The sequence below is a fragment of the Geotrypetes seraphini genome, chromosome 8 (genome assembly GCF_902459505.1).
Source record: "Geotrypetes seraphini chromosome 8, aGeoSer1.1, whole genome shotgun sequence".
Taxonomy (NCBI): Eukaryota; Metazoa; Chordata; class Amphibia; order Gymnophiona; family Dermophiidae; genus Geotrypetes; species Geotrypetes seraphini.
In genome coordinates, this window is record NC_047091.1 from 118,923,707 (window position 1) to 118,951,633 (window position 27,927).

The window sequence follows — 27,927 nt, forward strand, 5'->3', positions numbered from 1 at the left end:
TCTGGGTCGTTAAAAACGAAGCAGGAATCAAGTTAAAAGGTAAAGAATTCGCGCACAGCGACTTAATCGTGAAAAAACAAGAAAAAAATCGCGGTGCTAGAAGGCAGTTGGGGCAGAGCCAGAAAAACACGGCTTCTAGGCTCGCGGAAAATTTTGAACTGGAGACCACGAGGGGATGCACCCCCTAGTGGAGCAGGAAGGCACGCATGCGTGGAGCAGCAGAGCAAACTTAAATCTTCAATCAAGTTTGCTTGAAAATGCTTCCGCATCGGGGCTCCGTAGATGACGTCACCCACATGTGAGAATATCATGCCTGCTTGTCCTGGGATAATAAGTATTATCTTCTGTGAAATTGTAGTATCATAACTCATTACTGTTCCTGTAACTTACTCTTATCCTGAAATGTAACTCTACTGGAATGTCCCAGATATTTTCTATATTGTAATCCGCCTAGAACCGCAAGGCACAGGCGGAATAGAAATCCCTAATGTAATGTAATGTAATAAACATTTAGCTAAGAACATAGGAACTCATAAAGGTCCACAATAAAACTATAGACTAAACAGAGCTACCAGACTAAAATCTCAGCAATGATTAGAACACACAGAAAGGAATTAAAAATCAGAGGATAGGGAATGAGGTGGATTAGTACACACCGAGGGTAGAACCTGCCTCCCTCTAAACCAACAAATTATTCTTCACAGCTTCTCAACTGTGAACACTCATGAACATATTTCAAAAGATTCAGTGAAGTTTCTTCCTAGAATACCGAGATACAACACTAGTTTTCCTCCTTGAATGATGACACAAAGCCTTGCAGAGGCAGGATTCCCTTTTCATCTAAATCAGTGGTCTCAAACTCAAACCCTGTGCAGGGCCACATTTTGGATTTGAAGGAGGGCCTCAGAAAAAATAGTTAATGTCTTATTAAAGAAATGACAATTTTGCATGAGGTATATAGTTTATAAATCTTTCCTTTTGGCTAAGTCTTAATAATAATATTGTAACTTATAGCTAAAGAGACATATGATCAAGAAACTTTTATTTTACTTTTGTGATTATGATAAACACACCGAGGGCCTCATAATAGTACCTGATGGCCGCATTTGGCCCCCCAGGCTACGAGTTTGAGACCACTAATCTAAATGCATAAACACTGTTTTAAAAGCAGGTTTCAAGCCATGTTGCACCCTGGCCAGCAAGGTGCTCACCAGCAATCCAGTTTCCAGACGTTAAAAGTGCAATGTTTGTGGCCTTGAGGCACGGAGATGACAACAAGTGATAAACAAATTTTTCTTAGCTCTCTCTACATGCCAATAGACCGATTCTAATGCGTAAAAAGAGGTTCTCTCATAGCCTGGATAGCCACTATTCAACTAGTTGTCACAAGTGCTAGCTTCCCAGCATCTAAGAGTTCTCCAGTATCGCAGCTTGTTTTAGAGCTGCAATCAGAATAAACAGTCCCAGACACACCATATGACAGCAGAAACATTCTCAATCTTCTCTGCAAGATGTGGGCTAAGTAAAAAGCACACCACAGCAGCAGAGAGAAAACTCTCAAGAGAACAGGTTTCCTCAGACACCCAACTGCCTTTTCATTGTCCAATTCGGATATCTGCTGGGCGAAGCTGCCGTTCTCCCTCTGCCAGGAAAATCTGCATGGCCCTGTGTAGCATGTGAACCCCGAGACACCGACGGCGTTTCATTGGCCAACTCAGAGCGCAGCCATAGTAATCTCCCCTCTTTCGATTGGTCAGCATTTTCAATCCTGGGAATGTTGAGAAAGTATAAGAGATGAAAATGTAAAAAGTTCACTACAGTTAAAATTCTCTTTTCTCAAGCCCAATACCATTTTGTTGAATTGACAGATATCTTTTTGTAGAGACGCTTCTGTGGGCAATTAAGCTCTGTTTGGCAGATAGTATTATTTTGGAAAGTCAAGAATAATCCCAAAATGAACATAGGACCGACTTTATGCATTTTTCAAGTGATCTCCCTCTCTCCCTATGGCTGTTTGATTACAATCAAGAGGAGGAAGAGGAACCACTATGGCTGTTTGATTACAATCAAGAGGAGGAAGAGGAACCAGTGCTATACTACAGGACGCATAGTGCTAAACTTGGGCAGCTCCACCATTTTAAGTGGTACTTTGTCAACTCAGAAAGGAGAAAACCCAAGTACAAACACTTAGAAAAGCCAGAAAGGAACCCCTCCCCCCTCAAAAGTTTAAAAACTGCCAGTAAAGCCACAGTGAAGGGCTGCTGCTCTTTTGTAAACATCAGCTGTGTCCAATCACAGAATGGCCAAAAAAATATTTAAAAAAAACCAAAATCCTGCTGAAAATATGCAGTACAAAGTGATAAACAAATTTTTCTTAGCTCTCTCTACATGCCAATAGACCGATTCTAATGCCATCGGTTGCTTCATAGATTAGTTTCAGCCTGCTGCTAGCTACCCACAAAATTAAAAAACAAAAAACATTTCTTACCAATGGCATCCACCATACATGCCTCCCGTGTGTACGCCTCCACGGGGATGACATTCTGAAAGCAGTGCAGGGAGATCACACCCAGGCCCCCTTGCCAAATATCCAGGATCTGCTGCACCTTGGGGCATGTCTGCAGAGCACATTGTATCAGCCATCAGTGAGCATGCTTCATTATTTCTCTGTTCAGAAAACTTATGCACTGCTTTCAATAAACATTTCCCCAGCGGTTTATAGAGCCATAAGAACATTAATAAGCAGTAGAACAACAGTGGGATAAAGCAGTGATCGGTAAAAGGAACACTTGGGGCTGAGCCATAATTCATGAAAAATAGGAAACAAAAGTACCTCTGGACCATGCTTAACCTTGCAAATTTATGTCTCTGTGCTAGTATAGCAGATTGCTTTAGTGTGCACCCAAATGTTCGATTGTTACTTCTGAACAATGACGGTCTCTCTTCTCTCACTCCGCTTCTATACCATCTTCAGCTCCTTCAGTTTTATTATTGAGCCCATCTTCCCAAAACTGCTCAGGGTAGGCATTTTCATGAAATATTAATTGTGATATGTATGTTATGGTGCATTTTATTTTGATCTATTCATTATATATTTTTATGATATGTTAAATAATATGTTTCTTTTGATAAAAATTGGTCCTCTTTTTAATATTCTTTTGACATTATACTTGTTTTGATGGTTCATTTTCATTTAATTGGCATAATGAGAATCTTTTTTTAACTTCTTTTTAATTTAAGTTTATATGTGTTTGTCATATTATTATTAAAAATTTCTGGGTTTTTAATGTATATATCTATGATTGTAGACTTCTGAGGCAGGCCATTTGGGCCGAAACATGCGCATGTCGAGTCGATGTATGTTGCAATAAAGGATTTTGTGGAAAACTTAGAGTTCACCAGTCTTTTCTTTGGACTTATCCACTCCATCGTGTCTGAGCCTGGCCCTTCCATATCATTTCATTATTGTGTTTTCGTATGGCTCTTCCAAACCCCAGCTCCTTCCTCTCCAATTTTTCCCTGCAGCCACCCTCAGAGTCTGACCCAGCTTTTATGATCCATCTTCAAATCTGGCTTGCCACAATCACCACATGTTGGTCTATTTCATTAGCTGCCCATATCTACCCCTTCTCCTAGAAAAATCCTGCTGCTGTCTTCAGCATAGGGAACTCACCACATACGTAAATCTGCCACTGATCTTTACACATAAAAAGCTAGGCCGAGGAAGGCCAATGCTATGCAGCATCTCTGGACTAGTACTGGCTGCCACCTAGAGGCAGCAAGGAAACAAAGAGCCTTGGTACCTGTTTTCTTCCAGTCTTGTAGTGTGTTAAGGCTTCATAAAAATGGCAGTAAGGGCGAGCGCGCTTCCCTTTGCCCACATAGAAGATGGCACTGACAAAGATGTGAAAGCATTCCGCCTGACTCAGGCTATGGCAACGTGCGGGCAAATTACGGGTCACTCTGAGAAACAAAATGCAGAAGGGGTCTGACTGAATAAACTGTTGCACTAATGTATAAATACTTTTAAAATAAATAAGGCCTTGTAATATATATTAGAACAGCACAGAACCATAGCACACGCAGGTATCATCAAGGGAAAAGGCTGCCCTATCAAGTAATTTGCCCAGTAATCTTAACAGACACGAGCTCTCCAGTAACGGGGTGCACCATGTCCTGACCCCATACCTGGGATCCAAGAGTAAATAATTGAAACTAGATTTCAGGATTCCTTCTCGCCACTTCTTCTTCCTGTCAGGCTGATCAAATTGCTTGGATAGGGCCATCTCGTCACCCTGGCACTCTGGGATCTGGAAGGTTTGCAGGGCGAGGGTCAGCTCAGGACTATATCCTGCACCAGTGCAAGAAAGCGAATCAATACAACGTAACATACATTTGTTCAGGACAACTTGGGTCATATGAATAAGACTGTGGATCTTACCTATAATTTCCTTCTGGCTCCTAGACTGTGGATCCTTCATCAGCTTGTCTAGCAGTGTCAGGTAGACACTTCTGGTGAGGTTGGTGATGGGCCCAGGATTCTCACCAAAGTCTCTCAGCTTCCTCAGTATCTCCTCATTCGATAGCTTGTGGATGTCCAGTCTTATTCTGGATGAGTTGCACTTTGGGGACTGGCTGGCCTTGCATTCTTGCACCTCCGAATTGTTTTTATACATCCTCCAGTCATAAATGATAGTCTCTTCTGAGCTTGTAGTCTCTGTAGTGCTCTTCTCAGTGCATGGGATGTGTCGTTCTATCAACACATGCCCTTCCTCGTTGTCTGTGTAGAGATATTCTAAAGGTTCATTCTTGCTCATGTTGATGGGACGACCACCAGGAGACAGTGTAATATCAAGACTTAATGAATCCTCAACAGCTCTCAACTTGTCCGAGTTAGTTTGTATTACAGGGATCACTGAAGGTGGCCTTTGTGTAGACAGTCTATTAAAACTATATCTTGGTACACAGAGTTGACCTTGACTTTTCTTCTCAGGCAATATGGGATCATCTAATTGTGTGCTGTGGAAAATTTGCTTGTTACTAGAACCAGGATAGGCTTTCCTCGACAGTGGAACAGCCCTGGAAGTCCAAAGATCAGCAGTCATACAAGTAGTAGTATCTGGACAGCTATTTCCTTCATCTTCCGTCAGCCACAGGTTTTCCAAGAAAATCTTGGCAGTGTTTGAAGACGGTAGAGGTACACAGGGTAAGATGCTGTGTTTCAGCCCCTCTGAGCCTGAAGATGATCTATCATCAGTGAGAAAGTCACTAAAGCTCCTATCAATGTCATGTTTGAGCAGCACTGTTGGACTGCAAGCTGTTGGGATGTTGCACTTCCTTTGGGAAGAATAGGAGAGCACCTCACTTTGTGCAATTTCCGTATGATCAACTCTAAGCGTCTCATGCTCCCTCATTGGTGGATGCAGGCAGTGTACAGGGATGTGCTCATTTTCTTGACTCTTCCTTGAGCCATGGTCTTTCATCTGACTGTCACGTACAAGCAGACACTGGGGACTTCCTTCTGGATTCCTTAGTCGCATGCCCCGTTTAGGCATATCCAAAGTGTTGTCAAAGAGTGATGAGGAGCTACTATTGCGGGAAAAGGAAGAAGTTACTCGGCTTTTTGTTCTAGGAGTAATATAACAGGGTTTTTCATTACCTTGGGACATAAAGGACTCAGCTGTTTTTGTTGACATTAACATCTTCTTCATTTCTGTGCTTAAGCTTGTATCTTTGTTGTTGGTGCTAGAAGATGTCCCTAAGTCTTCTATCATCACAGTTTCTTCAGTTACACTATATTGAGGAGGATCTTTCTTCCATTTGGTTGCAAGCATCATGCTTTTGAGCTGCTTACTCAGTTCACCAATAGCGTTCTGCTGCAAGCCACTGCAATCGTTAAGAGTCACTGGCAGGGTCTCTTGCGACTCTAGAACAGTCACTGGTAAAGTCTCAGTGTTTGCTAACAGATTATCAGAGGCTTGGCTTTTTAGCCCATTGTTCTGAACCAGCTGTGCACAAGGAGATTCAGTTCTAGATGCCACAAATGTTGAAGGTGACGCGTACTTTTCAGTAGAAAAAATGTCTTTCAACTGTGCTTGCTGCTCATCATCTTTAGAAATATGCATTACAGCAACAGTATCCTGAGCATCAGAACTAATTGTGGATTGTAACTGTGATTCTTGATTGAGAGACATTTTCTCTTCCATGTAGGGACTTCCTGTGCTTGTCTTTTTCCAATTCTGAGATATGAGTTTAACCTGACACGTCTCCTGTACACACTCTCTATCTTTACAGTTTTTCTCCAGATTTCCTTCATGGACAGAAGTTTCAGCTGCACTGATATACCAGTCACTGTCACAGCTCCCATAGTTATCACTACCTGAACTACAGGTTTGTACCTGCAACTCTGAGCCCAAATCACCATCATATTCAGTTTGCCCTCTTTTCTGCAGAACTGCTGGATTGATCACCGTCTTGTCCAAGTCACAGCTGGAAGAAGAGACCCTCCGCTGGAAGTAGTATGCATGATCTGGGGATGTGACATCTAGTCCTTGATTTTCAAAGACTTTTGGAAGGTCAGAGTCCAGAATCTGTCTGTCACCTGAAGAGTGATTTCTGGTCCTAGAAGAGCAGCTTAACCCAATCTCAAGGTCCTGGGAAGGAATAATATGTGATCCTTTGCAAAAGCTGACTCTTTTCTTGCCCCAAGGAGAAAACCTCATTCTGGAATCTAGTGTTACCAAAGAGGTCTCACAGCCATCACGTGGCATCTTGCTTCCTGGGTGTCCATTTGCTGTTGCTGGGTTATCTACCTCAGAATTGTGATGTGTAGGGGGAGCAAATGTTTCTGACCCAGAGAGGTCACCACTAGAAAATTCTTTAGCCATACATTGGCTGGTGCTTTTCACCATATACTTCCTGCTGGGTGAAATATGACTATTGCAAGGCATGGCTTTCTGGCCAAGGTCACAACCACTTCCCTTGTTAAAATGGGACAATCCCTGAAGTCTCTGAGAAGAGACAGGACTTTCTTGATGAGGAAAGGTCCATGCTGATGCCTGTGACATACATAAAATGGATTCATCCTCAAGGAAAACCTCTCCTTCCGGTTGGCTTCTAGTATTTACATTGCCTCGATTTGGGAAAGACACCCGAGTACTGGTCAGAACTGTTGAGGATGGCGAATGCTCCTTGTGTCGCTCATGACAATCAGAGGGTTTGTGAACATGCTGAATAATGTCTGAAGAACACAGAGCACCCTGGAGACCTTTTTTACAAATGCTTTGGCTGTCATGGAAATCCTGCAAGATTAGTTTCTCTTGGTAGTTAACGCCAGCAATCACAGTATCATCATGAAGTATGCTATTCAACTCAGAGGTCAGGACTGGGCACAGCAAAGATTTTCTTGTACTGTTAAGTATTCCAACTGCATCACTTCTCTCTGAAAGTCTGGAGATACTGCTGGTGTCTGTCCCCATACTAGAGAAAAGGGTCTCTCTCTTCGTTGCTGAATAAGAGTCTGCAGGACATTAAAACAAACAGGTTAGTGTAAAAAACTGATTTAATCATCAGCATTAGATAAACTGTTATCAGCAGCTCTATTGCTTCTTGATTAAAACAAAATTGTTTCACCTCTCATCCTAAATTTATCCTAACAAGATCCAGTAAATAATTACACTGAACGTCACAGAGGTGTAAGATTTAATTTTCAAGCAGTTGAGTATCAAGGGTGGGGAGGCAGAGGCAGTTCACCCTGGGTGCAGGTCATAAGGGACTACTCCAGTCCCTTCACCACACTGCTGCCTGCAATCTTCAGGCCACCAGCAGCGTCAATGAGCTAAACATGCTGACTTCGGTGATCCAGTAGCTTTCCCTGTTACAACATCCTACCTCTATGGGGACGGGAAGCTGAAGAAGAGGAAAAGCTTCTGGGGCTGCTGAAGGCAGGGTGCTCAGCTGACTGATGTTGTCGGTGACCTAAAGATTGTAAGCTGCAACCTGCAGGGAGGGGAAGAGAAATACAGAGAGGTACTAAATCCCCTGGGGATGAAGACAGAAATGCCACACCTGACTGGGGGGGGGGGGAGGAAGAGGTATAGCAGAAATACGTTAAAAAAAATATATTTTTTTTTTGGGGGGTGGAGGAAGAGAAGGAGAAGGAAGGCTAGGGTAGGGAAGAAAAAAAAGGGAGAGGAGAGAGAGATGCCAAACCACAAGGGGGGAGAGAGGAAGGGAAGGAGACAGAGATGCCAAACCACCTCTGTGGTGGGGAAGGGAGGGAGAAAGATATCAGAACTGGGAGGATGGGGGAAGAAGGGAGGGAGAGATGCCATACTACTATGGGGAGAGGGGAGGGAAGGAGACAGATACCAGACTGTGGGGTGGGAGAAAGGAGGGCGATGGAAAGAAAGGAGATGGAGATGCCAAACCACGAGGTGGGGTGGGAAAAGAACAAGAGGAGATGTAAGACCTGGGGAGCTAGAAGGAGGGAAAGATGATCCTGTTCCCTTTGATGTAATTTCCAGAGCTGGCAGCTGCAGGTAGGTAGAATGCATGCCCCGTGATCAATATTATGTCTAACTTGTTTTGCTGCTGCTTCTAAGGGTTGTGGGAGGTGGAGAACGAGAGAGGAGAAATAAAAATGGAGAGAGGGGTGAAGCTGGAATTAATCATGTTAAAAGGAGAGAACGGGCAGATGCTGGATGGAAGGGGGGAGGGCAGACAGTTTATGGAAGAGGCAAAAGTGTGATGCAGTGGTTAAAGCTACAGTCTTGGCACCCTGAGGTTGTGGGTTCAAACCCACACTGCTCCTTGTGACCCTGGGCAAATCACATAATCCTCCCATTGCCCAAGGCACATTAGATAAGATTGTGAGCCCACTGGGACAGATAGGGAAAAATGCTTGAGTACCTAAGTAAATTCATGTAAACTGTTCTGAGCTCCCTTGGGAAAACGGTATAGAAAATTGAATAAAGAAAGAAAGAAAGAAGGCATATGCCACATGGAAGGGGGAAAGAGCAGACAGTGGATGAAAGGGGCAGAGAAAGAGGGTAGATGCTGGATGTGAGAAAGAAGGCAGACACTGGATGGAAGGAAGAGAGGAAAGAGAAGATGAGGAAAGCAGAAACCAGAGATGACAAAGGTAGAAAAAAAGCAATTTTTATTTTTTGCCTTAAGATAAAGTAGTATTGTAGCTGTGCTGATAAACATTTATAAAAAGAAAATGAAAATAAGGTGATCTTTTTATCGGACTAATTTTAATACATTTTTGACTAACTTTCAGAGACCAAAACCCCTTCTTCAGGTCAGGATAGGATACCGTAACAGTGGTATCTGGCTTCTGAAAGCTAACTGAAAGATGTATTAGTCCAATAATATGGTATTATTTTATCTTCCATTTTGTTTATATTTCTATTTGTTAATTTATAAAGTGGTGATTGTTATTTGTCAGTTTTTTTCAAATTTACATCTGCTATCGTTATATTTATAATTTGCACAGTATTAGGGTACATGTGTTACTGTTTTTGTTGTGTTAGTTGTATGCAGAGTCTGGCTTCTTGTGGTTCAGATTAACTTTTGGGGAGTGGGATAGAACACGTCAACCTTGGGATGAACAATCTTTTATTTCTATAAATTCAAAATAAATACGCACAAGAATAAAAACACATGTATAAAAAAGTCCTATGGATGTAATGTCCTTATATTGAAAGGATCCAGCCAATGACCCGACACTGTCCGTGTTTTGGCCCCCAGGTGGAGGCTTGTTGGTCTGAAAAGAATACACCACTAGGTGTCACTCCAGTGCTGGGAATACAAACTTTAAAAATTCTTTAAAAATACTAAGAACACATACAAGGCTCATAGAAAATCCAAAGAATGAAATCAACAGGGTTTTTTTATTCATGTGCTCTTGTATTTATTTTGAATTTATAGAAATAAATCTAATCTAATCTAATCTAAACCTTAAGTTTATATACCGCATCATCTCCATGAGAATGGAGCTCGACACGGTTTACAAGAACTTAAAATAGTGGGTAGAGAAGAAGAAAAAGGATTACATGAACTTATGTGTAGAAGTGGGGAGAGAAAGGGGGGAAGGATAGAGCTACAATTTGCTGAAAAGCCAGGTTTTCAGTTGTTTGCGGAATAACTGAAGGGAGCTCAATTTCCGCAGCGGGGTGGTGAGGTCGTTCCAAAGACCTGTGATTTTGAAGAGAAGGGATTTTCCCAGTTTGCCTGAATAGTGGATGCCGCGTGGAGAGGGGAAGGCTAGTTTAAGCCTTTGGGCAGTTCTGGAGGAGTCGGGACTGGAGGAGTTGAAAGACAGTGGGATAAGAGGAGGCAGGATTCCGTGAATGATCTTGAAAGCCAGGCAGGAACATTTGAAATGGATTCTGGAGATTATTGGGAGCCAATGAAGTTTGGCAAGGAGTGGGGAGGCATGGTCAGACTTGCGTTTTGAGAAGATCAGTTTGGCTGCAGTATTCTGGATTAGCTGGAGTCTTAGAATACTTTTTTTTGATAGATTTAAGTAGATGGCGTTGCAGTAATCTAGTTTGGAGAGGATGATGGATTGGACAAGGATGGCAAAGTGTTGTTGGCTGAAGTAGGATCTAGCTTTCCTCAGCATGTGAAGGCTGAAAAAGCATGATTTTGCCAAGGAGTTGAGGTGGTCATTGAGGGAGAGAGAGGAATCGATAGTGATACCAAGGACCTTGCATGAGAACTCGAGCTGTAGTGTATCGCCTGTGGGTAGTGTGAAAAGTGTGGGCAGGTGTTCGAATTTTGGGCCGAGCCAGAGTAGTTTTGTTTTAGATTCGTTTAGTTTCATCTGTACCGAGAGGGACCAGGCACGGAGTCTCATTATGCAAGCTGTAATGTTTTCGTGGAGGTTGGTGAGGTTCTGGTCAGTCTCAAGGAGGACAAGGATGTCATCTGCATAAGTGTAGATTGTTTCCAGGGGGGATAGTTGAAAGAGTTTCAGGGAGGACATGTAGATGTTAAAGAGAATAGGGGAAAGGGGTGATCCTTGAGGGACACCGCAAGATGAGTCCAAGGAGTGGACATGGTGCCATTTGTGTTGACGGTGTAGGAACGGGAGCGTAAGAAGTTTGAGAACCACATTAGGACGGTGGAGTCGATTCCAATCTCGGAAAGTTGGTAAAGTAGTATGTCGTGATGGACGACATCAAAAGCAGTGGAAAGATCGAATTGTAGTAGGACAACGAATTTGTTACGTGAGTGTAGTAGTTGTACCTTTGAAATTAGGGAAACTAGGAGGGATTCAGTGCTAAAGCAGGGTCTGAAGCCATGTTGGTAGGGGTAAAGAATGGAGAATCTCTCGAGATAGGAGGAGAGCTGGGTAGCAACTATGGTTTCTAGAATAAAATAAAAGATTGTTCATCCCATGGTTGAAGTGTTCTATCCCACTCCCCACTTGTTCTCTCTTTGTTGGATTTTACGTGGAGTTTCTATTCCTTTTACTTTGTTCTATATCAGTTTAACTTTTACCTACATATTTCTAATTTTAGTTTGTGATTATTTATTCCATACTGGATGAGGATATATCTGTGTTCTGTATGTATGAAAAAGATTTGGTTTTCTATTAGTATTGACTGTGCAGACCTGTATTAGTCTGGCCTGTTTAGTTTTACAATGGGTGTATTGATGTTCTAGTGCTCACTGCAATGTTTAAGATCCTTTTCCTACGTACATCCTTGTTGTGTGACTTGTGGATTTATTTATTTTCAGTACTTATATGCTATATTAAACCAACGTGGTTCACAACAAAACAAATCATTTGAAGCATATCCATTATTACTAAAAATCACTTTTTCATATAGAGGAGGGGGTGTTAAAAAATGATCAGTCCTGGGTGTAAAATACGCTAGGTACATCACTGTTTTCTAGATTTTCCAATGATCACATATTGCAGACTAAAAAGATTCTAGTTTTCTTGTGCACCTATACAGCCACTAGAACACTATCTTTAAAATTACCTAATTTAGAATAATTAAAGATAGTGAACATTGTTAGAGTTTTATTTAGGCCTTGATTCCTTCCATCTGGAGGCTGTACAACTCACTGAAGGATTGGCCAATGACAGCTTTGTACTAGCAGGGGGCAGGTACACTTCAGCTGCTATCAAACAGGTGTCAACAATTTCAAGGTATAAATGTTATGGAAATTAATTTTTACCTTACCATGACTCTGTTTGGGTGAGTTTTCCTCACTTGTCTCCTCTGGCAAATTACAATTGTAATAATTCTGCAAAAGCATGAAACAGTTCCTGTTTCCCTGCTCCACAGCCAGATCAATCGCACAGTTTCCATCCTATAGCAAAGAAAAAAAAAGACAACAAATAGGTTTGAAGTGAGACTTTTAAATGGATCTGACTTATTTCTCTCTTTTTATTTTAAAATTTCCATCATATTTCACATTTTCCTTCAATAGTCAACTTTGTCCAAGAAAAAATATGTGAATCATTATAACATGAACACATTCAAAAATGTAATACATGTAAAGCCATGTCTTTTTTAAGCCAGAAAATACTCAATTGGAAGATTATATTCTTACCTCATTAATCTTTTTGTAGTTGTTGCTTCCCCATAGTCATGAATGTTACAGAAGGGTGTCATTCAAAACTTTCAACTCCTCCCCTTCAGCAGTGGAGAACAACTCCCCCTTCAATTAGTACATAGTGACATAGTAAACAAAACCAAATTCCTACTTCTAGAAAAAAACAAAACACCCTCCATAACAAACCTAGAATTAAACTCCATCCTATACCCCCTACAACCCAACCTAAAACTGTTGTGAACACCGTATATACTCAAATATAAATAGATCCAAATATAAGTCGAAACCCTCTTTTTCTCCCCCAAAAGGAGGAAAAATGGTTGACTCGAATATAAGTTGGGCAGCTTAATATTCAAGTCTCTTGCCCCGTCAGGTTCTGCACCCAGCACCCTTCCATCGTCCCCTCCCCTGTCAGGCTCTGCACCCAGCACCCTTCCATCCTCCCCTCCCTTGTCAGGCTCTGCACTCTTCCTCCCAGGCTCTGCCCTCTGTCCCCCATCCCTGCCCTATCTTCCTACCTCTGCCGATCTGGTGGAGGTGCAGTGGGTCCTCTGCCGATCGTTAGTGGAGGTGCAGTGAGCAGGAGCAAGCTTTCTGAATTCCCCGCTGCTAACCAGCTGCGTGGATCCACTTAGTCCAACTCAGCGGCACAAGCAGCAGTGCGATTTTGGCGTTGCTTCTCGTTGCTGAGCGGCTTCCTTACTGGCTCCCAGCCAGTAAGAAAGCCGCTCAGCGCTGAGAAGCAGCGCTAAATCACGCTGCTGCTTGTGCCGCTGAGATGGCCGTAAAAATTTCTGGGAGGAGGCATTGACCCAAATATAAACCGGGACCCCCATTTTTGTGCCAATTTTTTGGCCCAAAAATCCCGGTTTATATTTGAGTATATATGGTAATAATAGACAAGGGCTGCACCATGCAACGTCAAATCAGCAAAATGGTCCAGAAGGCATTCGCAATCATGTATAACCTAAGAAAAATCAGAAAATACTTCAACAAAGAACAATTTAGACTCATGATCCAAGCACTAATCCTGGGTCTCCTAGACTACTGTAACAGCCTATACCTGCCATGCCTCTCCTATACCTTAAAACATAGAAACATAGAATATGACAGCAGAAAAGGGCCGATGGCCCATCAAGTCTGCCCACTCGAGAACCCTCCCTCCAACTAGTCTGCCTGCTCAAAGACCCTTCTCCCTTGGAGTATCTATCGATTAAGCATAACTCCGCAGTACTCCCATAGAAACATAGAATATGACGGCAGAAAACACAGCTCTCAGACTGATATATTCATTGAAAAAATATGATCACATTACCACTGCTTACCAAGACTCACACTGGCTCCCAAAACAAGCACGCATACAATATAAATTCTTTTGCACCCTCTTCAGAGCCCTAAATGGAACTGGTCACAGTTACCTAAACAAACACCTGATCAGAAATAACACATCAAGACCAAGGAGAACACAAGCTCTCTTCACCCATCCCCCAGCAAAAGGCATACAAAGCAAAAAACTCTATGATGATCTACTAGCCACCAAAGCAGCGAAAATAGACTGCCACCTCTCCAAGCTACTGACCAAGACGACCAACTACAAAATATTCAGGAAAGAACTGAAAACTATACTTTTCAAAAACTTTGTCAAATGAGTTAATCAAAAACTTTATAAACCCTCCCCTAAAACCCATCGCTCATGCTAGTCTTCAATTCGTGTAAGCTCACTCTATCAACTCTTTAAGCTCCCTGGGAATGCCCAGGCCAACTCTTTTTGTAAACCGCCTAGAACTGAAAAATATTGGCGGGATAGAAAACACTAATGTAATGTACGTAAATGATGGCAGATAAAGACCTGAACAGTGCCCATAAGTTATACCCATTAAAAATACATTATTAAATTAACTTGTCTCTTCTTTGATATTTCTGGGCCACACACTGTAAAGTCTGATATTGTTCTGGGTTCCAAATACTAAAGTTGCGATCCAAACTCAATCTAGCCTATCCATCCATCCCATTGTTTGCAGGATATCTACCGTAACGTATGCCCAGTAACATCCTCACACTGATACTCACCCCAGCCCATCCTACACCGATCACCATATATGCAAGTCTGTCCAATACTGACCTTAGTTCTTTCATTTACATCCTTCATTTTCTAATTAGAAATCCTCTATTTTTATCCCACACTTTTTTGAATTCCATCACTGTTTTCCTCTCCACCACTTCCCTCAGGAGGGCATTCTAGGCATCTACCACCCTCTCCGTAAAGAAGAATTTCCTAACATTACTCCTAAGCCTTCCTCTCTCTATAACCTCAAATTATGCCCTCTAGTTTTACTATTTTTTCTTCTCTGGAAAAGATTTGGTTCTGTATAGCACAGTTACTTATCATAATAGTTGTTATCCAGGGACAGCAGGCAGCATATTCTCAACAGGTGGGTGACGTCACCGACGGAGCCCCGCAGCAGACAGCCTCGCAAGCAGACTTGCTTGAAGATCTTTGTAAGAGCTTACAAGTGCTGCACTGCGCATGCGCGAGTAACTTCCCACCCGAGTCTGGGCGCGCATCTCCTGTGAGATATCTCAGTTCAGATAACTAGCTAAGAAGCCATCCGGGGGAGGAGGGTGGGTTGTGAGAATATCTGCCTGCTGTCCCTGGATAACAACTGTTACGGTAAGTAACTATGCTTTATCCCAGGACAAGCAGGCAGCATATTCTCAACAGGTGGGTGACCTCCAAGCTAAGCATAATGGGATGGAGGGTGTCACCTGCCGGGCCTGTGAGGGCACTGTGGAGTCCACCGACTGGTGGCAGCACGACCCTGGCATGGCTCCCGAAGAGGGAAGACCCTACATAGTACTTTAGTTCACTGGCTTAACAATCCTATATAATAAAACCCTAAGCACGCATGCGCACTTAGGGTTTCGTGTTCCCTGCCGCCGTGTTTTCTGATCCATGGCCAGATTCTATTTTAGAACGTGGCGGCAGGGAACACTCTGGCCACTCCCCTCCTCCTGTCCTCACTCACCAACTGCTGGAAAAGCGCAGGCAAGCTCTCTCCCTGCATGCATCCTGACCGCCCCGATTGCCCTCCGTGGCTGTATTTGGCGGCGGGGGAGGCGGCTCTCAGTCCTTCCTGCCAGGCGCTGCCAGAGAAGCGTCTCTAATCTTCCTGCAGTGGACCCAGGTGGGGGCTGACATTGCGCCTTAGAGCCCGGCCACGAGCTGGCCATGGCTCTTGGTGCGGGCCCGAAGGCGGGTCGCTGAACGCAAGAAAGCGCCCCGTGGCTGGAAGCCTTCATCAGCCCGCTGAACACAGGTACGGTGCTTCTCGCCTCGCTTTGAGGAGGGGGGAAGCTGCGGGCCTTTAAATGCTCTGGGTTTGGAGCTGGGGCTGAAAATTTGGGGACATGTGAGGGAAGGAGGCTTTACTAGCACCCATTAATGTAATGGGCAAACACTAGTAATAATAATAATCCAATACGTGCTCAGACTATTGCAATAGATTTAATTCACCCAAAACAAGGAAAAATACAAACACCATTCCACTGGCTTTTCCTCCTCCAACAAACAGTTCATGGTTGCTAGGTGTAGTCCAGTGAACAAACTTAAGCTTTGTCCCAGGTAAGTAAACATAAGTTCAAGGCAACATCCAGGCAGCTTTACACAGCTTCAAACCAGGGAACAAAAACAAAGGAAACACTTTTCTTCCTCTTCCTAGAAACCTGGGCTTTCAGTAATACAGTCCTGTTCTTCAACAAGCCAAACAAAACTTTAACACTATACAGCACTCCAGTCCTGGTGTTCCAGGAACAGGATTGCCGGGTTCACTTTCACAAAAAGGCTTTAAACAAGCACCCACAAAATTCCCCAATCCGAGGTCTTCTGTGAGCCCAACCCCAATCCTGTAAGCTCTCAGTTGAGTCCGGAACCAACACCAGCCATACACCAGCTTCTCCCAAAGCGCTGTCTCAGCTGGTGCAAAGTAACTTAATCAGTGCTAAGCATAAGTTCAATACTGGCTTATAGCCCAGCCCCCACTGCTATGCAACAAAAAAAAAAACAACCACTTTTCAAAATATTCTTTCAAAAATAGTCCAACAAAATTCTTTAAGGAAAACTTCCTTAACACAAAAGAATAATTTGTGGGAAGGAAACTGCCACACTTACATCCATGGGTTCCAGCAATTCCACTTCCATTTGTTCCTCTGGAACCTCTTGCGCTGCCAGGTCCTGTGTTACAGGACTTTCCCAATCCATGGGTTCAGGTTTGGGAACTTGCTCTTGCCTTGCCAGGAGGATTCTTTCTGCCAGCCCTTCCTGAGCTGTCCCTCTCAAACTCTTTGAGAACTGCTTTAAGGGAGAAGAGCCACTCCCAGTCTTACATGGCTGAGGTACTGCTTTGGAGGAGAAATTACACTCTGAGAGCTGAAATTACACTCTGGGAGCTGATTGTTATTTCCTAAGGGAGCTTGTTTTCCTGACAGGCTTTGGCTCGGGAAAGGGAACTAGGTCTGCAACAGATTCATGGTCCTCAGGATAGGCAGCCCTGTCCTCTACAACCTCTGAGGCTCTACCTGCTTCTGGATTTCTGGCTAGGGAATTGGCTTAACCCCTATCCTAACCTTGACAGGGTCATCCTTGGGGATGGGCATGTCACTAGGGAGAGTTGGCAAGTTAAGAAAAGAGATTTTGTAAAACAGATTGGCCAAAATGGCCATCCCTTCTGGAGAAAGTATCCAGACAGTAATGAGAGGTGAATGTATGAACCAAGGACCAAGTGGCAGCCTTGCAGATTTCCTCAATAGGAGTTGATTTGAAGAAAGCTACAGACGCTGCCATTGCTTGAACTCTGTGGCCCATGACTCGACCCTGCAGAGGGAGACCAGCCTAGGCATAGCAGAAAGAGATGCAAGCAGCCATCCAGTTGGATATGGTTCGCTTTGAGACAGGATGCCCCAACTTATTTGGATCGAAGGAGATGACAAGTTGTGGGGCTGTTCTTTGAGGTTGAGTGTGTTGCAAGTAGATAGCCAAGGCACTCTTACAGTCCAAAGTATGGAGCGCCACTTCTCCAGGGTGAGAATGAGGCTTTGGAAAAAATACTGGAAGAACAATAAATTGATTGATGTGAAATTCTAAAACAACTTTAGGCAAGAATTTTGGATGAGTACGGCGGACCACTTTGTCATGGTGGAAAACTGTGAAAGGTGGATCCACAACCAAAGCTTGTAACTCACTGACTCTTCGAGCAGACATAAGGGCAATCAGGAAAACTACTTTCCAAGTAAGATACTTGAGATGAACTTTATCAATTGGTTCAAATGAAGGCTTCATCAATTGAGCCAGGGATCCATATCAACAATGCGGAGTCAAGTGAGGTGACGCATGGCTACTGCAAAAGCAGACACTCTACATTGTATGTGGCTTGCAGCATGAAGAGTCAAAATTCAGACAGAGTAATTGAGAATTCTGTTAGCCATCATGGAATTCTGATAGAGCCTATGGCCCAACTTGTCCATGGTATGACCCTCCCTGCCTGGAGGGACCGCAGCGTAGAGCTTAGATGGTTGAGCTTTCTTTAATGAAGATTCCACAGCCAAAGACTGGTGGGACAATTGAGATTTCTCAAATCCCTTACAAGGTATGGTGCAATATCTGGATTCCAGCTTAGATGGAATGGTTGTAATGGAATAAGGAGTTTCCATATTACTGAAGAAAGTTTGCTTTAAAACAGGAGTCATAGGAAGCCTCAAGATCTCCTTGGGTGGATGAGGCCACTCCATGTCGGCCAAGTACTCAGGAGTGTACTTGGAATCAAGAGTGGAGATCCAGCTGCAGAGCTTTCCCCATATCAAATACAAATCTTGCAAATGAGGCAGACTTCGAGGTAGATGGACCCTCAGGAGAAGGAGAGTGAGACTTAGGAGTCACCGAATAGGAAGGAGAAGCCTCTATGGAATATTGAGAAGGAGGCTCAGACTCCAGGCGCATAGTCACTGAAGAAGCTCCACTACCTATGACAGGAGGAGTCAAAGAGTGTTTGCGCTTAAGAAGCCTTGATGGTGAAGTCCCCGGGGTCCGAGGCAGGAGGAGAAGACTCCCTTGGAGGCGGTCTTGATGGAGGAGTCTTCGACCTGGATGGTCTTCGAGGAGAAGCAGCCGGTGTGAGAGCTTTGCGAGACTTATATTTAGATTTCGAAGAAGTCTTGACAGCCTTAGATAAACGAGGCATAGAAGACTCAGTATCCGGAGGAGGAGAGGTCTTCTGCTTGAGAAAAGACTCCTGACTGTGTTTGGAAGCAAGATGCCTCAAATGTCTCGATCGAGGTTCAGGAGACTGTGTACCAGGAGGAGGAGAAGAGTCGCTGGATGATAAGCGACGAGACTTCCGAGGCTTGCCTCAAGGTGCTTCAACAGGATACTCAGGCTGAGGCTCAGGCTGGCTCGTAGGAAGCAGGGTTGAGGCCGGGAGGAGATGAGCCATAACCAAGGAAATCTGAGTGGTCAGAATGGCTTTCAACATGTCCTCGAACATAGGCACCGAGACAAAAGGATCAGGTCTCGAAGGTGCAGCAGTGCGCTCTAAAGAGGGCGACCTCCAGGATGAGTATTCCCTATGTTTGGAGGCACGCTTAGCTGGAGGTCTTGAAGAGGCTGTCAGGACCGTAGGCACGGCCTGGGATGCCTGAGGCTCTGGAGGCTTCTTAGGAAGGGTACCTGAAGGAGAAACAGGAGACTTACCCACAGATGAAGACTTAGAGGGGACTGCAGGCGAGGTCTTTGAGACCGAAGGTGTCGAGGTCGAGGCTTTGGTCGAGGCAGCCACTGGTGTCGGGGTCAAGGTCTTAGAAGTCAAGGCCGTCCCCAAAACCAAGGTCAAGACCCTCTCAGCAGACTGCTCCATAGTGCCAAATAGTTGAAGAAGCTTGGCACGTCATTTGCAAAGGGCTCGAGGTTGAAGGGCAGCACAGCGCGAACAAGCGTCGGGGCAATGTTCAGGACCCAGGCAAACAATACACCCATGATGAGGATCGGTGATTGAAATAGCCCTGCCGCACTGGCTACACTTTTTGAACCCGGTAAGAGGCTGGGACATAGAAAAAAAGAAGGCCGACGAACGAACGAGGTTCAGCGGCCAAGCCTAGGCCAAAAGGCCGCCGGCCGGAAAAGAAACAATAAAAGTTTTAGGTTTTTTTTAACTTAAAATAAAGAGAAGGAATACGCGAGCACAGCGACTAGCAAAAATAACAAAGCCGCGGTGCGAGAAGGCAACGAAGGGCTGCAGAGCTGAAGTGAAGAGGACTTCTCTGCTCCGCGGAAAATGTTGAACTGAGGTACCTCACAGGAGACGCACGCCCTTACTTGGGCGGGAAGGCACTCGCGCATGCGCAGTGCAACACTCGTAAGCTCTTACAAAGATCTTCAAGCAAGTCTGCTTGCGAGGCTGTCCACTGTGGGGCTCCGTCGGTGACATCACCCACCTGTTGAGACTATGCTGCCTGCTTGTCCTGGGTTAATAATACCTTTCAAGTATTTAATTGTCTGTATCTCCCTTGTCCATCCTCTCCTCCAGAGCATACATATTTAGGTCTTCCAGTCTTTTCTCATACTTCTTTTTTGTTCAAACCCCTTACCATTTTTGTTACCTTCCTCTGGACCGCTTCAAGTCTTTTTATATCCTTCACCAATATGGCTTCCAAAACTGAACACAATAGTCCAAGTGTGGTCTCACCAATGACATATAGGGGCATCAACACCTCTCTTCTTCTGCTGGTTACGCCTCTTTCTATACAGCCTAGCATCCTTCTGGCTAAAGCCACCACCTTATCACACTGAAACAGAAGAAAAGAGGAGGGGAACGGGGAACCTCCATGGCAACAAACAATATTCTGTTCTGCTCTGTAACTTATGACAAAAAAACAATCTTTAATAACAATTAACAATGCAAAACAAAGTAAGCTTATGAGTAGCTAGGAATCAACCTAAGTGTAACAAGGAAACCTGACAAAAACCCCAAAGGATAAAAGGAATACTGTATATACTCGAATATAAACTGACCCAAATATAAACCGAGGTAACCTTCTTTGCTTCTGCCCATGCAGAGCCACTAGCTGATTGGCTGCCATAGAGTTCTTGCGGTTCCGCAAGAACTCGCGGCAGCCAATCAGCTAGCAGCTCTGAAAGGGAAGGAGCGAAGGAAGGTTGCTCCTGCCGTGGTTCACTGCTGGATCACCAGGGACACTAAAGGTACTTGGGGGAGGTGGGGGAGAGGTAAAACTTCTTAGAATCGGCCGGGACAGGAGGCGGGAGGGATTCATCCTGTCCCGGCCACCACTGGACCACCAGGTCTCATGGCAGGCCCGGCAGAGGCCTGCAACAGGTTTGGGAGCTGGTTGGGTCAGCACTGACCCGAATATAAACCAAGACCCCCATTTTTGAGCCATTTTTAGTCCAAAAAATATCAGTTTATATTTGAGTATATACGGTAGGTGACTTCCTGCACCTGTAGCTTTGTCTCTTCTGAATTTTAAATGCCAGGAGGAGATGTCCCGTGACGGACACTAGCAATGTCAAAGGCAGAAATCAGGCGAATCAAAGGTCTGAACAGGACCGTACAGAATCCTATGTCTTATAACAAAAAGAAGATTAACAAGGTAAGAATATTATCTTCCATTCTGTTGCAAAGACATAGGATTCTGTACTGTAGCTGATGTACCAAAGCAGTGCTAGACAACTAGAGAGGGATAGATGAGCCTGCCCGCATACCGAGGACTCCAAAACGGCATCCTCTTGAGCCGCACATCCACTCTGTAGAATCGCATAAAAGGAGAATAGACCAATTAGCTGCTCTACAAATTTCATCAGGTGAAACAGCCCGGGACTCCACCCAAGAAGCAGCCATGCCTCTAATCGAATGTGCTGTGATGGAGATAGGAAGCTGTTTACCACAGGTAATGTAGGAAGAGGAAATTGCCATACAAACCCACCTGGCAATTGATGCCTTGGAAGCTGGTTTGCCTCATCTTGATTGACTGGTCAGCACAAAAAGGTGGTTGGAGAGTCCTTTCCAGATAGTGGAGCAGGACCCTGCACACATCTAGCCTCTGCAAAAGCCTGTCCTGTTTCACTGAACTGGTGGGTAAACAGATCTTTTGATTGACATGGAAGGCAGAAACCAACTTTAATAGAAAGGAAGGTACCGTCCACAGAGAAACACCAGACTCCATAAACCTGAAGAAGAGTTCTCTACAGCAGAGGGTCTGTAACTCTGAGATCCGCCTCGCCGAGACTGTGGCAACCAATAACACGGTCTTAACCGTAAGATCCAAGAGGGATGCATCTGGCAGGAGCTCATACAGTACTCAAGATAGATCCTTCAGAACAACATTAAGGTCCCAAGGCGGGAACAGCCTACGCAGTGGGGGGATGCAATCTGAGCACCCCCCTCAAAAACCAAGAGTTTTCTGGGTGAGATACCAACAACTGCTTACCTCTTCCCTAAAGCATGAGAGGCTAGCTACCTGCACCTTGAGATATGAAACCGCTAGGCCTTTTTCCAGTCTGGCTTGCAGGAACGCTGAAATCATCAGAATGTGAGCCCTATAAAGCTCCACCTGCCCCTTGATGCACCATAATTGAAAGGCCATCCAGGTCTATGCATAAGTGGCAAATGTTGCAGGCTTCTTTGCTCTCAGGAGGGTTTAGACCACTACCTCTGAGTAACCCTTACAAGTTAGGGCCATGTGCTCAAGAGCCTTGCTGTAAGATCAAAGTGCTATGGATTCTCCATTGGAACTGGGCCCTGACTGAGCAGACTGGGATGAACCAGCATCCTGAGATCTGCCTCTTTGGAAGCGTACCAGATCCGCATACCAAGACTGACAAGGCCAGTTTGGAGCTACCAGAATCACCAGACCCTGGCCCATGGTGGAAACACAGAGTAGGGCATCCCAACCCTGCGCTTCCCAGCTTGGCTCTTTGATTGTAGAAGCAATCTGCCTTCATGTTCTTGGCTGAGGCCATTAGATCCATTTCTGATTTGCCCCAGCACTGCACAACGAGGATGAATGCTGTTTGGGACAGAGACCACTGCCCCAGATTCAGAGTCTGTTTGCTGAGAATGTTGGCCTGGATGTTCTCTACTCCTGCAACATGGGCAGCTGAGACGGCTTGTACATGGACCTCTGCTCACTGAAATAACATTTGTGACCTGTCACCTGCCCGGCCTCAGCTCTGGAAACTGCAGTGCTTTAGCAGATGGCTTTAATGAACCTGGAATACTCCAGAAGATGGAGAGGGTGCCCTTCAGGATGACCTGTGGTGAAACAGTGCACATGTGTACTTTAATTACCTGCCTGTTTTAGGTAATCAGCAACCAGAATGATAGTATTCAGAAAGGAAAATCAGTTTTTATTTTCTCATTTAAAAAAAAAAAAAAAAAAAAAAGTCACATGATGCTGTGAACCGGTGTGCATCTAGCTCAGCCAGCTCCGGAGCTCGTCCCTTCCTTCCTTTAATAATCGGGATGAACGGCGCCTTTTTTCTTCCGTTTTTTTCGGCGACTTTGGTGGGAAACTTTATGGACAGATTTCTATCTAAGAATCAGCCTGCCATGTCGACCAAATCAGCAAAAAAGGACAAGGATAAGGGTAAGCCCGCTGAAGATAAGATGGCGGACCCTGCATGTGATGTGCTCAGACAATTTACATCGGAGACGCTAGTGGAACTGAAACAACTCATCACACAGGCATTATCCCCTAGTATGGAGCAGTTGTCGGCCCAACTAACTAAACTAGAATCCCTTATGGAGGATCATTCAGCGAGGGTAACGGCACTGGAAGAACGTGTTTCTGCGGCGGAAGATGAGGCCCGAGTTGTAACCGCGGACATGTCCCGCATGAAAGCGCAAATGGATCAACAACAGGCTAAACTGGAAGATCTTGAGAACAGGACCCACAGGGGGAACTTACGTTTTAAGGGGTTCCCGGAGACAATTGCTGATTCCTCTCTTTTGTCTGTGCTTGAATCTTGGCTTGCCAGCGAATTGCCCATGTCGGCTTCCCTGGGCCCGGCACGATTTGAATTCAAGGACACAAATTTCAAAGATATGGGAGACTTCGTTCACCAGGCGCTACAAAGCCAAGAAGAAACCGATAACGTGGAAGACATGTGGTCGACTTTGAAGGCAACCATACAAGAAGCAACAAACCGCTATGTAAAATCAGTAAGTAAACGGAGAAGGAACAATAAGCCACAGTGGTTTACTGCGGAGATCTCAGACCTGATCAAGGAGAAGAAAAAAGCATTCATCTCTTACAAACAATCAGGGAAGCAGGACTCTAGAGCAGACTACCTGACCAAATCAAAAGCCGTCAAAACAGCAGTCAGGGAGGCTAAATTCCTCATGGAGGAGTCTCTAGCAAAGAACATCCAGAAGGGAGATAAATCCTTCTTCAGGTATATCAGTGATAGAAGAAAAAACTCAGGCGGGATTGTACGTCTTAGGACTCCAGATGGAGACTATGTGGAAAAGGATTCGGAAAAAGCCCAACTATTAAATGAATACTTCTGCTCAGTCTTCACCCGAGAAGCACCAGGGCTCGGCCCTCAGCTACAGGCAAGGGTTGGCTCAGTTGACCCGTTTAGTAACTTTGAGTTTACGCCCAGCAGTGTCTACGGTGAGCTGTCAAAGCTCAAGGTTAACAAAGCAATGGGGCCGGACAACCTGCACCCCAGGGTGCTTAGGGAGCTGAGTGATGTCTTGGCGGAGCCACTGTCCGCGCTCTTCAACCTCTCCCTTAGTACAGGCAGCGTCCCGTTGGACTGGAGGACGGCTAACGTCATTCCACTGCACAAGAAAGGCTCAAAGATGGAGACAGCAAACTACAGACCAGTGAGTCTAACATCGATAGTGAGCAAACTAATGGAAACTCTAATCAAACACCAATTAGATAAGATCCTGGAGGAGGAGAATCTACGGGATCCCCGACAACATGGATTTACTAAGGGGAGATCCTGCCAATCCAACCTGATCAGCTTCTTTGATTGGGTGACAGGGAAGCTGGATATTGGGGAGTCCCTGGACATCGTGTACCTGGACTTTAGCAAAGCATTCGATAGCGTACCACACCGCAGGTTACTGAGCAAGATGAGTTCTATAGGATTAGGTAACACATTGACGAAATGGGTTGGGAGCTGGCTTGGAGGTAGGCTCCAAAGGGTGGTGGTGAACGGCACCCCCTCCGAAATGACGGAGGTGATTAGTGGAGTACCACAGGGCTCAGTCTTGGGCCCAATCCTATTCAACATCTTTATAAGAGACTTGGCAGAAGGGCTTCGAGGTAAAATAACATTATTCGCCGATGACGCCAAACTGAGTAATGTAGTGGGCAAATGCACAACAGACGAAGATTCAATGCCTGACAACATGATGCACGACCTACTCCTACTGGAGCGATGGTCTAGGACATGGCAACTCAACTTCAATGCCAAAAAATGCAAAGTTATGCACCTGGGCAGCCAGAATCCATGCAAGTCTTATACCCTTAATGGCGAGATCCTAGCAAAAACGGTAGCAGAACGAGACTTGGGGGTAATCGTCAGTGAGGACATGAAGTCTGCCAATCAAGTGGAGCAGGCTTCGTCCAAGGCAAGACAAATCATGGGCTGCATACGAAGGGGTTTCGTCAGTCGTAAGGCGGAAGTCATTATGCCATTGTATAGATCCATGGTGAGGCCCCACCTGGAATACTGTGTGCAATTCTGGAGGCCGCATTATCGCAAGGATGTGCTGAGACTGGAGTCGGTGCAAAGAATGGCCACCCGGATGGTCTCGGGACTCAAGGATCTACCATACGAAAAACGGCTTGACAAATTACAGCTATACTCGCTCGAGGAGCGCAGAGAGAGGGGAGACATGATTGAGACGTTCAAGTATCTTACGGGCCGCATCGAGGCGGAGGAAGATATCTTCTTTTTCAAGGGTCCCACGACAACAAGAGGGCATCCGTTGAAAATCAGGGGCGGGAAACTACGAGGTGACACCAGGAAATTCTTTTTCACTGAAAGAGTGGTTGATCGTTGGAATAGTCTTCCACTACAGGTGATTGAGGCCAGCAGCGTGCCTGATTTTAAGGCCAAATGGGATCGGCACATGGGATCTATTCACAGGGCAAAGGTAGGGGAGGGACATTAAGGTGGGCAGACTAGATGGGCCGTGGGCCCTTATCTGCCGTCTATTTCTATGTTTCTATGTTTCTATGTTTCTATGTTAGAGTGGGGCCCCATGTGGGTAATGACCAGAGGCCCAGGGTGGTGATTGGGAAACTTCATAATTACAGACATAAAGTGGAGATACTCAGGGAATTTCGTCTTAAGAGGGAGACACTGAACTATGATTCCACTCCAATTCGAATTGGACAGGATTACTCTGCTGCTCTGACTGATAAGAGGAAAGTTTTTTACCCCCTTTGTAAGAAGCTAGCTGATCTTAAATGTCGCTTCTTATTTCTCTATCCAGCTATTTTGAAAATTCACTTGGATGGCAAATGGCACGTGTTTGATTCGGACGTGCTGGCTGGGGAATTTATTAACAGATTGGGGTCACCAGGGTCACCTACACCTTGAACTTTGATGAACAGGGCTTTAATGTAACTGCTTGTTTTATTTTTGCTGTATTCCTGATTATGCTGTTTTTACACACTGTTTTACTATGTGTATAAGGGAGGAATGAGTTCCAATGGCACCAGAGACGTGCTCCGCCTTCCGGTATCGTAGTGGTAACTGGATGGTCATTTGCTTTTGGGGGGAAGTTTGGGAACTGGGGTTCAGAGGGAGGGGGGTTGTATGGAGGGCGGGAGGGGGGTTTGTGTGTTGGGAAGTGTGTATCTTTTGATTTATCCTCTAGAGTGACTGGGTATTGCATGCTTGATTCTTTGTACGGGTTTGTTGAACTTCTTACTTCTGGTGGCTCCCTAGGCGAAGGCTGGGCGCCTGGGGCCTTCCTGGAAATACAGTTGTGGCAGGTGTGCTTTTGTGGCCCGGGTGAGTGGTAGGACATCCAGACTTTTGTCCTGGAACGTTGGTGGCATAACATTTCCTGTGAAGCGCTCCAAGATCCTGAGTAGATTGAAACACCATAAGGCGGATCTTGCCTGCTTACAGGAGACTCGACTGAACAATGTGGAACATGCTAAATTGCAAAGGGGATGGGTGGGTCAGATTTTTTCTGCTTCCTCCCTTAACAAACATGCAGGCGTAGCACTATTGGTGCGTAAAGGGTTTCCGGGAAGGGTGGAGCAATTGTATGCGGATGCTTTGGGCAGGTATCTTTTCTGTCGGGTGACAATGTCGGAACGTGTATTCAATATTCTATTGGTCTATGGCCCTAATCAATATGATCATAAATTTTTTACAGGCCTGGTCAAAATTGGCCAACGTGATCTTACACGTCCACTACTGGTCCTGGGTGATTTTAATCAGGTCTTGGACCCTTTGCAGGACCGCACTGGGCCAGTTCCTAGTAAAGGTCTCCCTTATTTGTGTGACGCCTTGGATCTCGTTGATCCTTGGCGTTTGTTACATCCCCGGGAGAAAGATTCACGCACCAATCTCGGGTACACCACACTTTTTCCAGAATAGATTACATTTTAGTTTCCACCCCTCTCTTTTCACTGATTGAGGCTTCAGAAATTGGTTCTCTCTCTGTATCGGATCACTGTCTGATATGGATTGATGTACTCTTTGAGACTTCACAATTTCCAGGGGGGTGGCGCTTCCCTTCTTATCTAATTGATAATCCGGATTTTGTAAAATACATTACTGAAAAATGGGAAGATTACCTTCGCTTTAATGCTCAACATAGGGAGACACCTCTCTTGTTTTGGGAGGCAGCTAAGTCTGTTCTCCGGGGAGATATTATTTCCTATGTAGTGGCTTATAGGAAGCGTGTGGCGCAGGGCATTATCCACCTAGAGCAGCAATGCTTGACATTTAAAAAACAGCATTTGGCACACCCGACGCCACGCTCTAGTGAGCTATTGGCATCTGCCCAGGCTGCCCTAAATGCCCTGTTCCACGAGCATGCTAAAAAATATCTCTATCATGCCAAACATAAATATTACACATACGGGAACAAACCTGGCAGATTACTTGCTTCTCTCACTAAACCTAGGCGGCCTAATCGCTATATCCCCTGCTTGCTTTTGCCTGATGGCACGAAGGTCACTGGAACAGGAGATATAGCTGACTGTTTCTTTCGCCATTATAAACAATTTTACTCTTCGGTAGATGGGGACCGGGGTCCTGAGGCTAGTGATTTCTTAGAGGATGCAGGGATGCCCAGACTG

The 27,927-nt window shown here is 44.9% G+C and overlaps 1 protein-coding gene across 1 annotated transcript in view; it reads right to left on the reverse strand.

Moving 5' to 3' along the window:
• Positions 1-402: 402 nt before the first annotated feature.
• The window catches only part of ANKLE1 (ankyrin repeat and LEM domain containing 1), a 58,529-nt gene continuing 31,004 nt past the window's right edge, over positions 403-27,927 (reverse strand). The window contains exons 4-9 of the mRNA XM_033953938.1: positions 12,204-12,333; positions 4,442-7,519; positions 4,189-4,351; positions 3,804-3,963; positions 2,489-2,618; positions 403-1,768 (exon numbers count right to left, since the gene is read on the reverse strand). Coding sequence (XP_033809829.1) covers positions 1,596-1,768; positions 2,489-2,618; positions 3,804-3,963; positions 4,189-4,351; positions 4,442-7,519; positions 12,204-12,333 — 3,834 coding nt within the window. The 3' untranslated portion in view covers positions 403-1,595. The remainder of the gene's footprint in view (positions 1,769-2,488; positions 2,619-3,803; positions 3,964-4,188; positions 4,352-4,441; positions 7,520-12,203; positions 12,334-27,927) is intronic.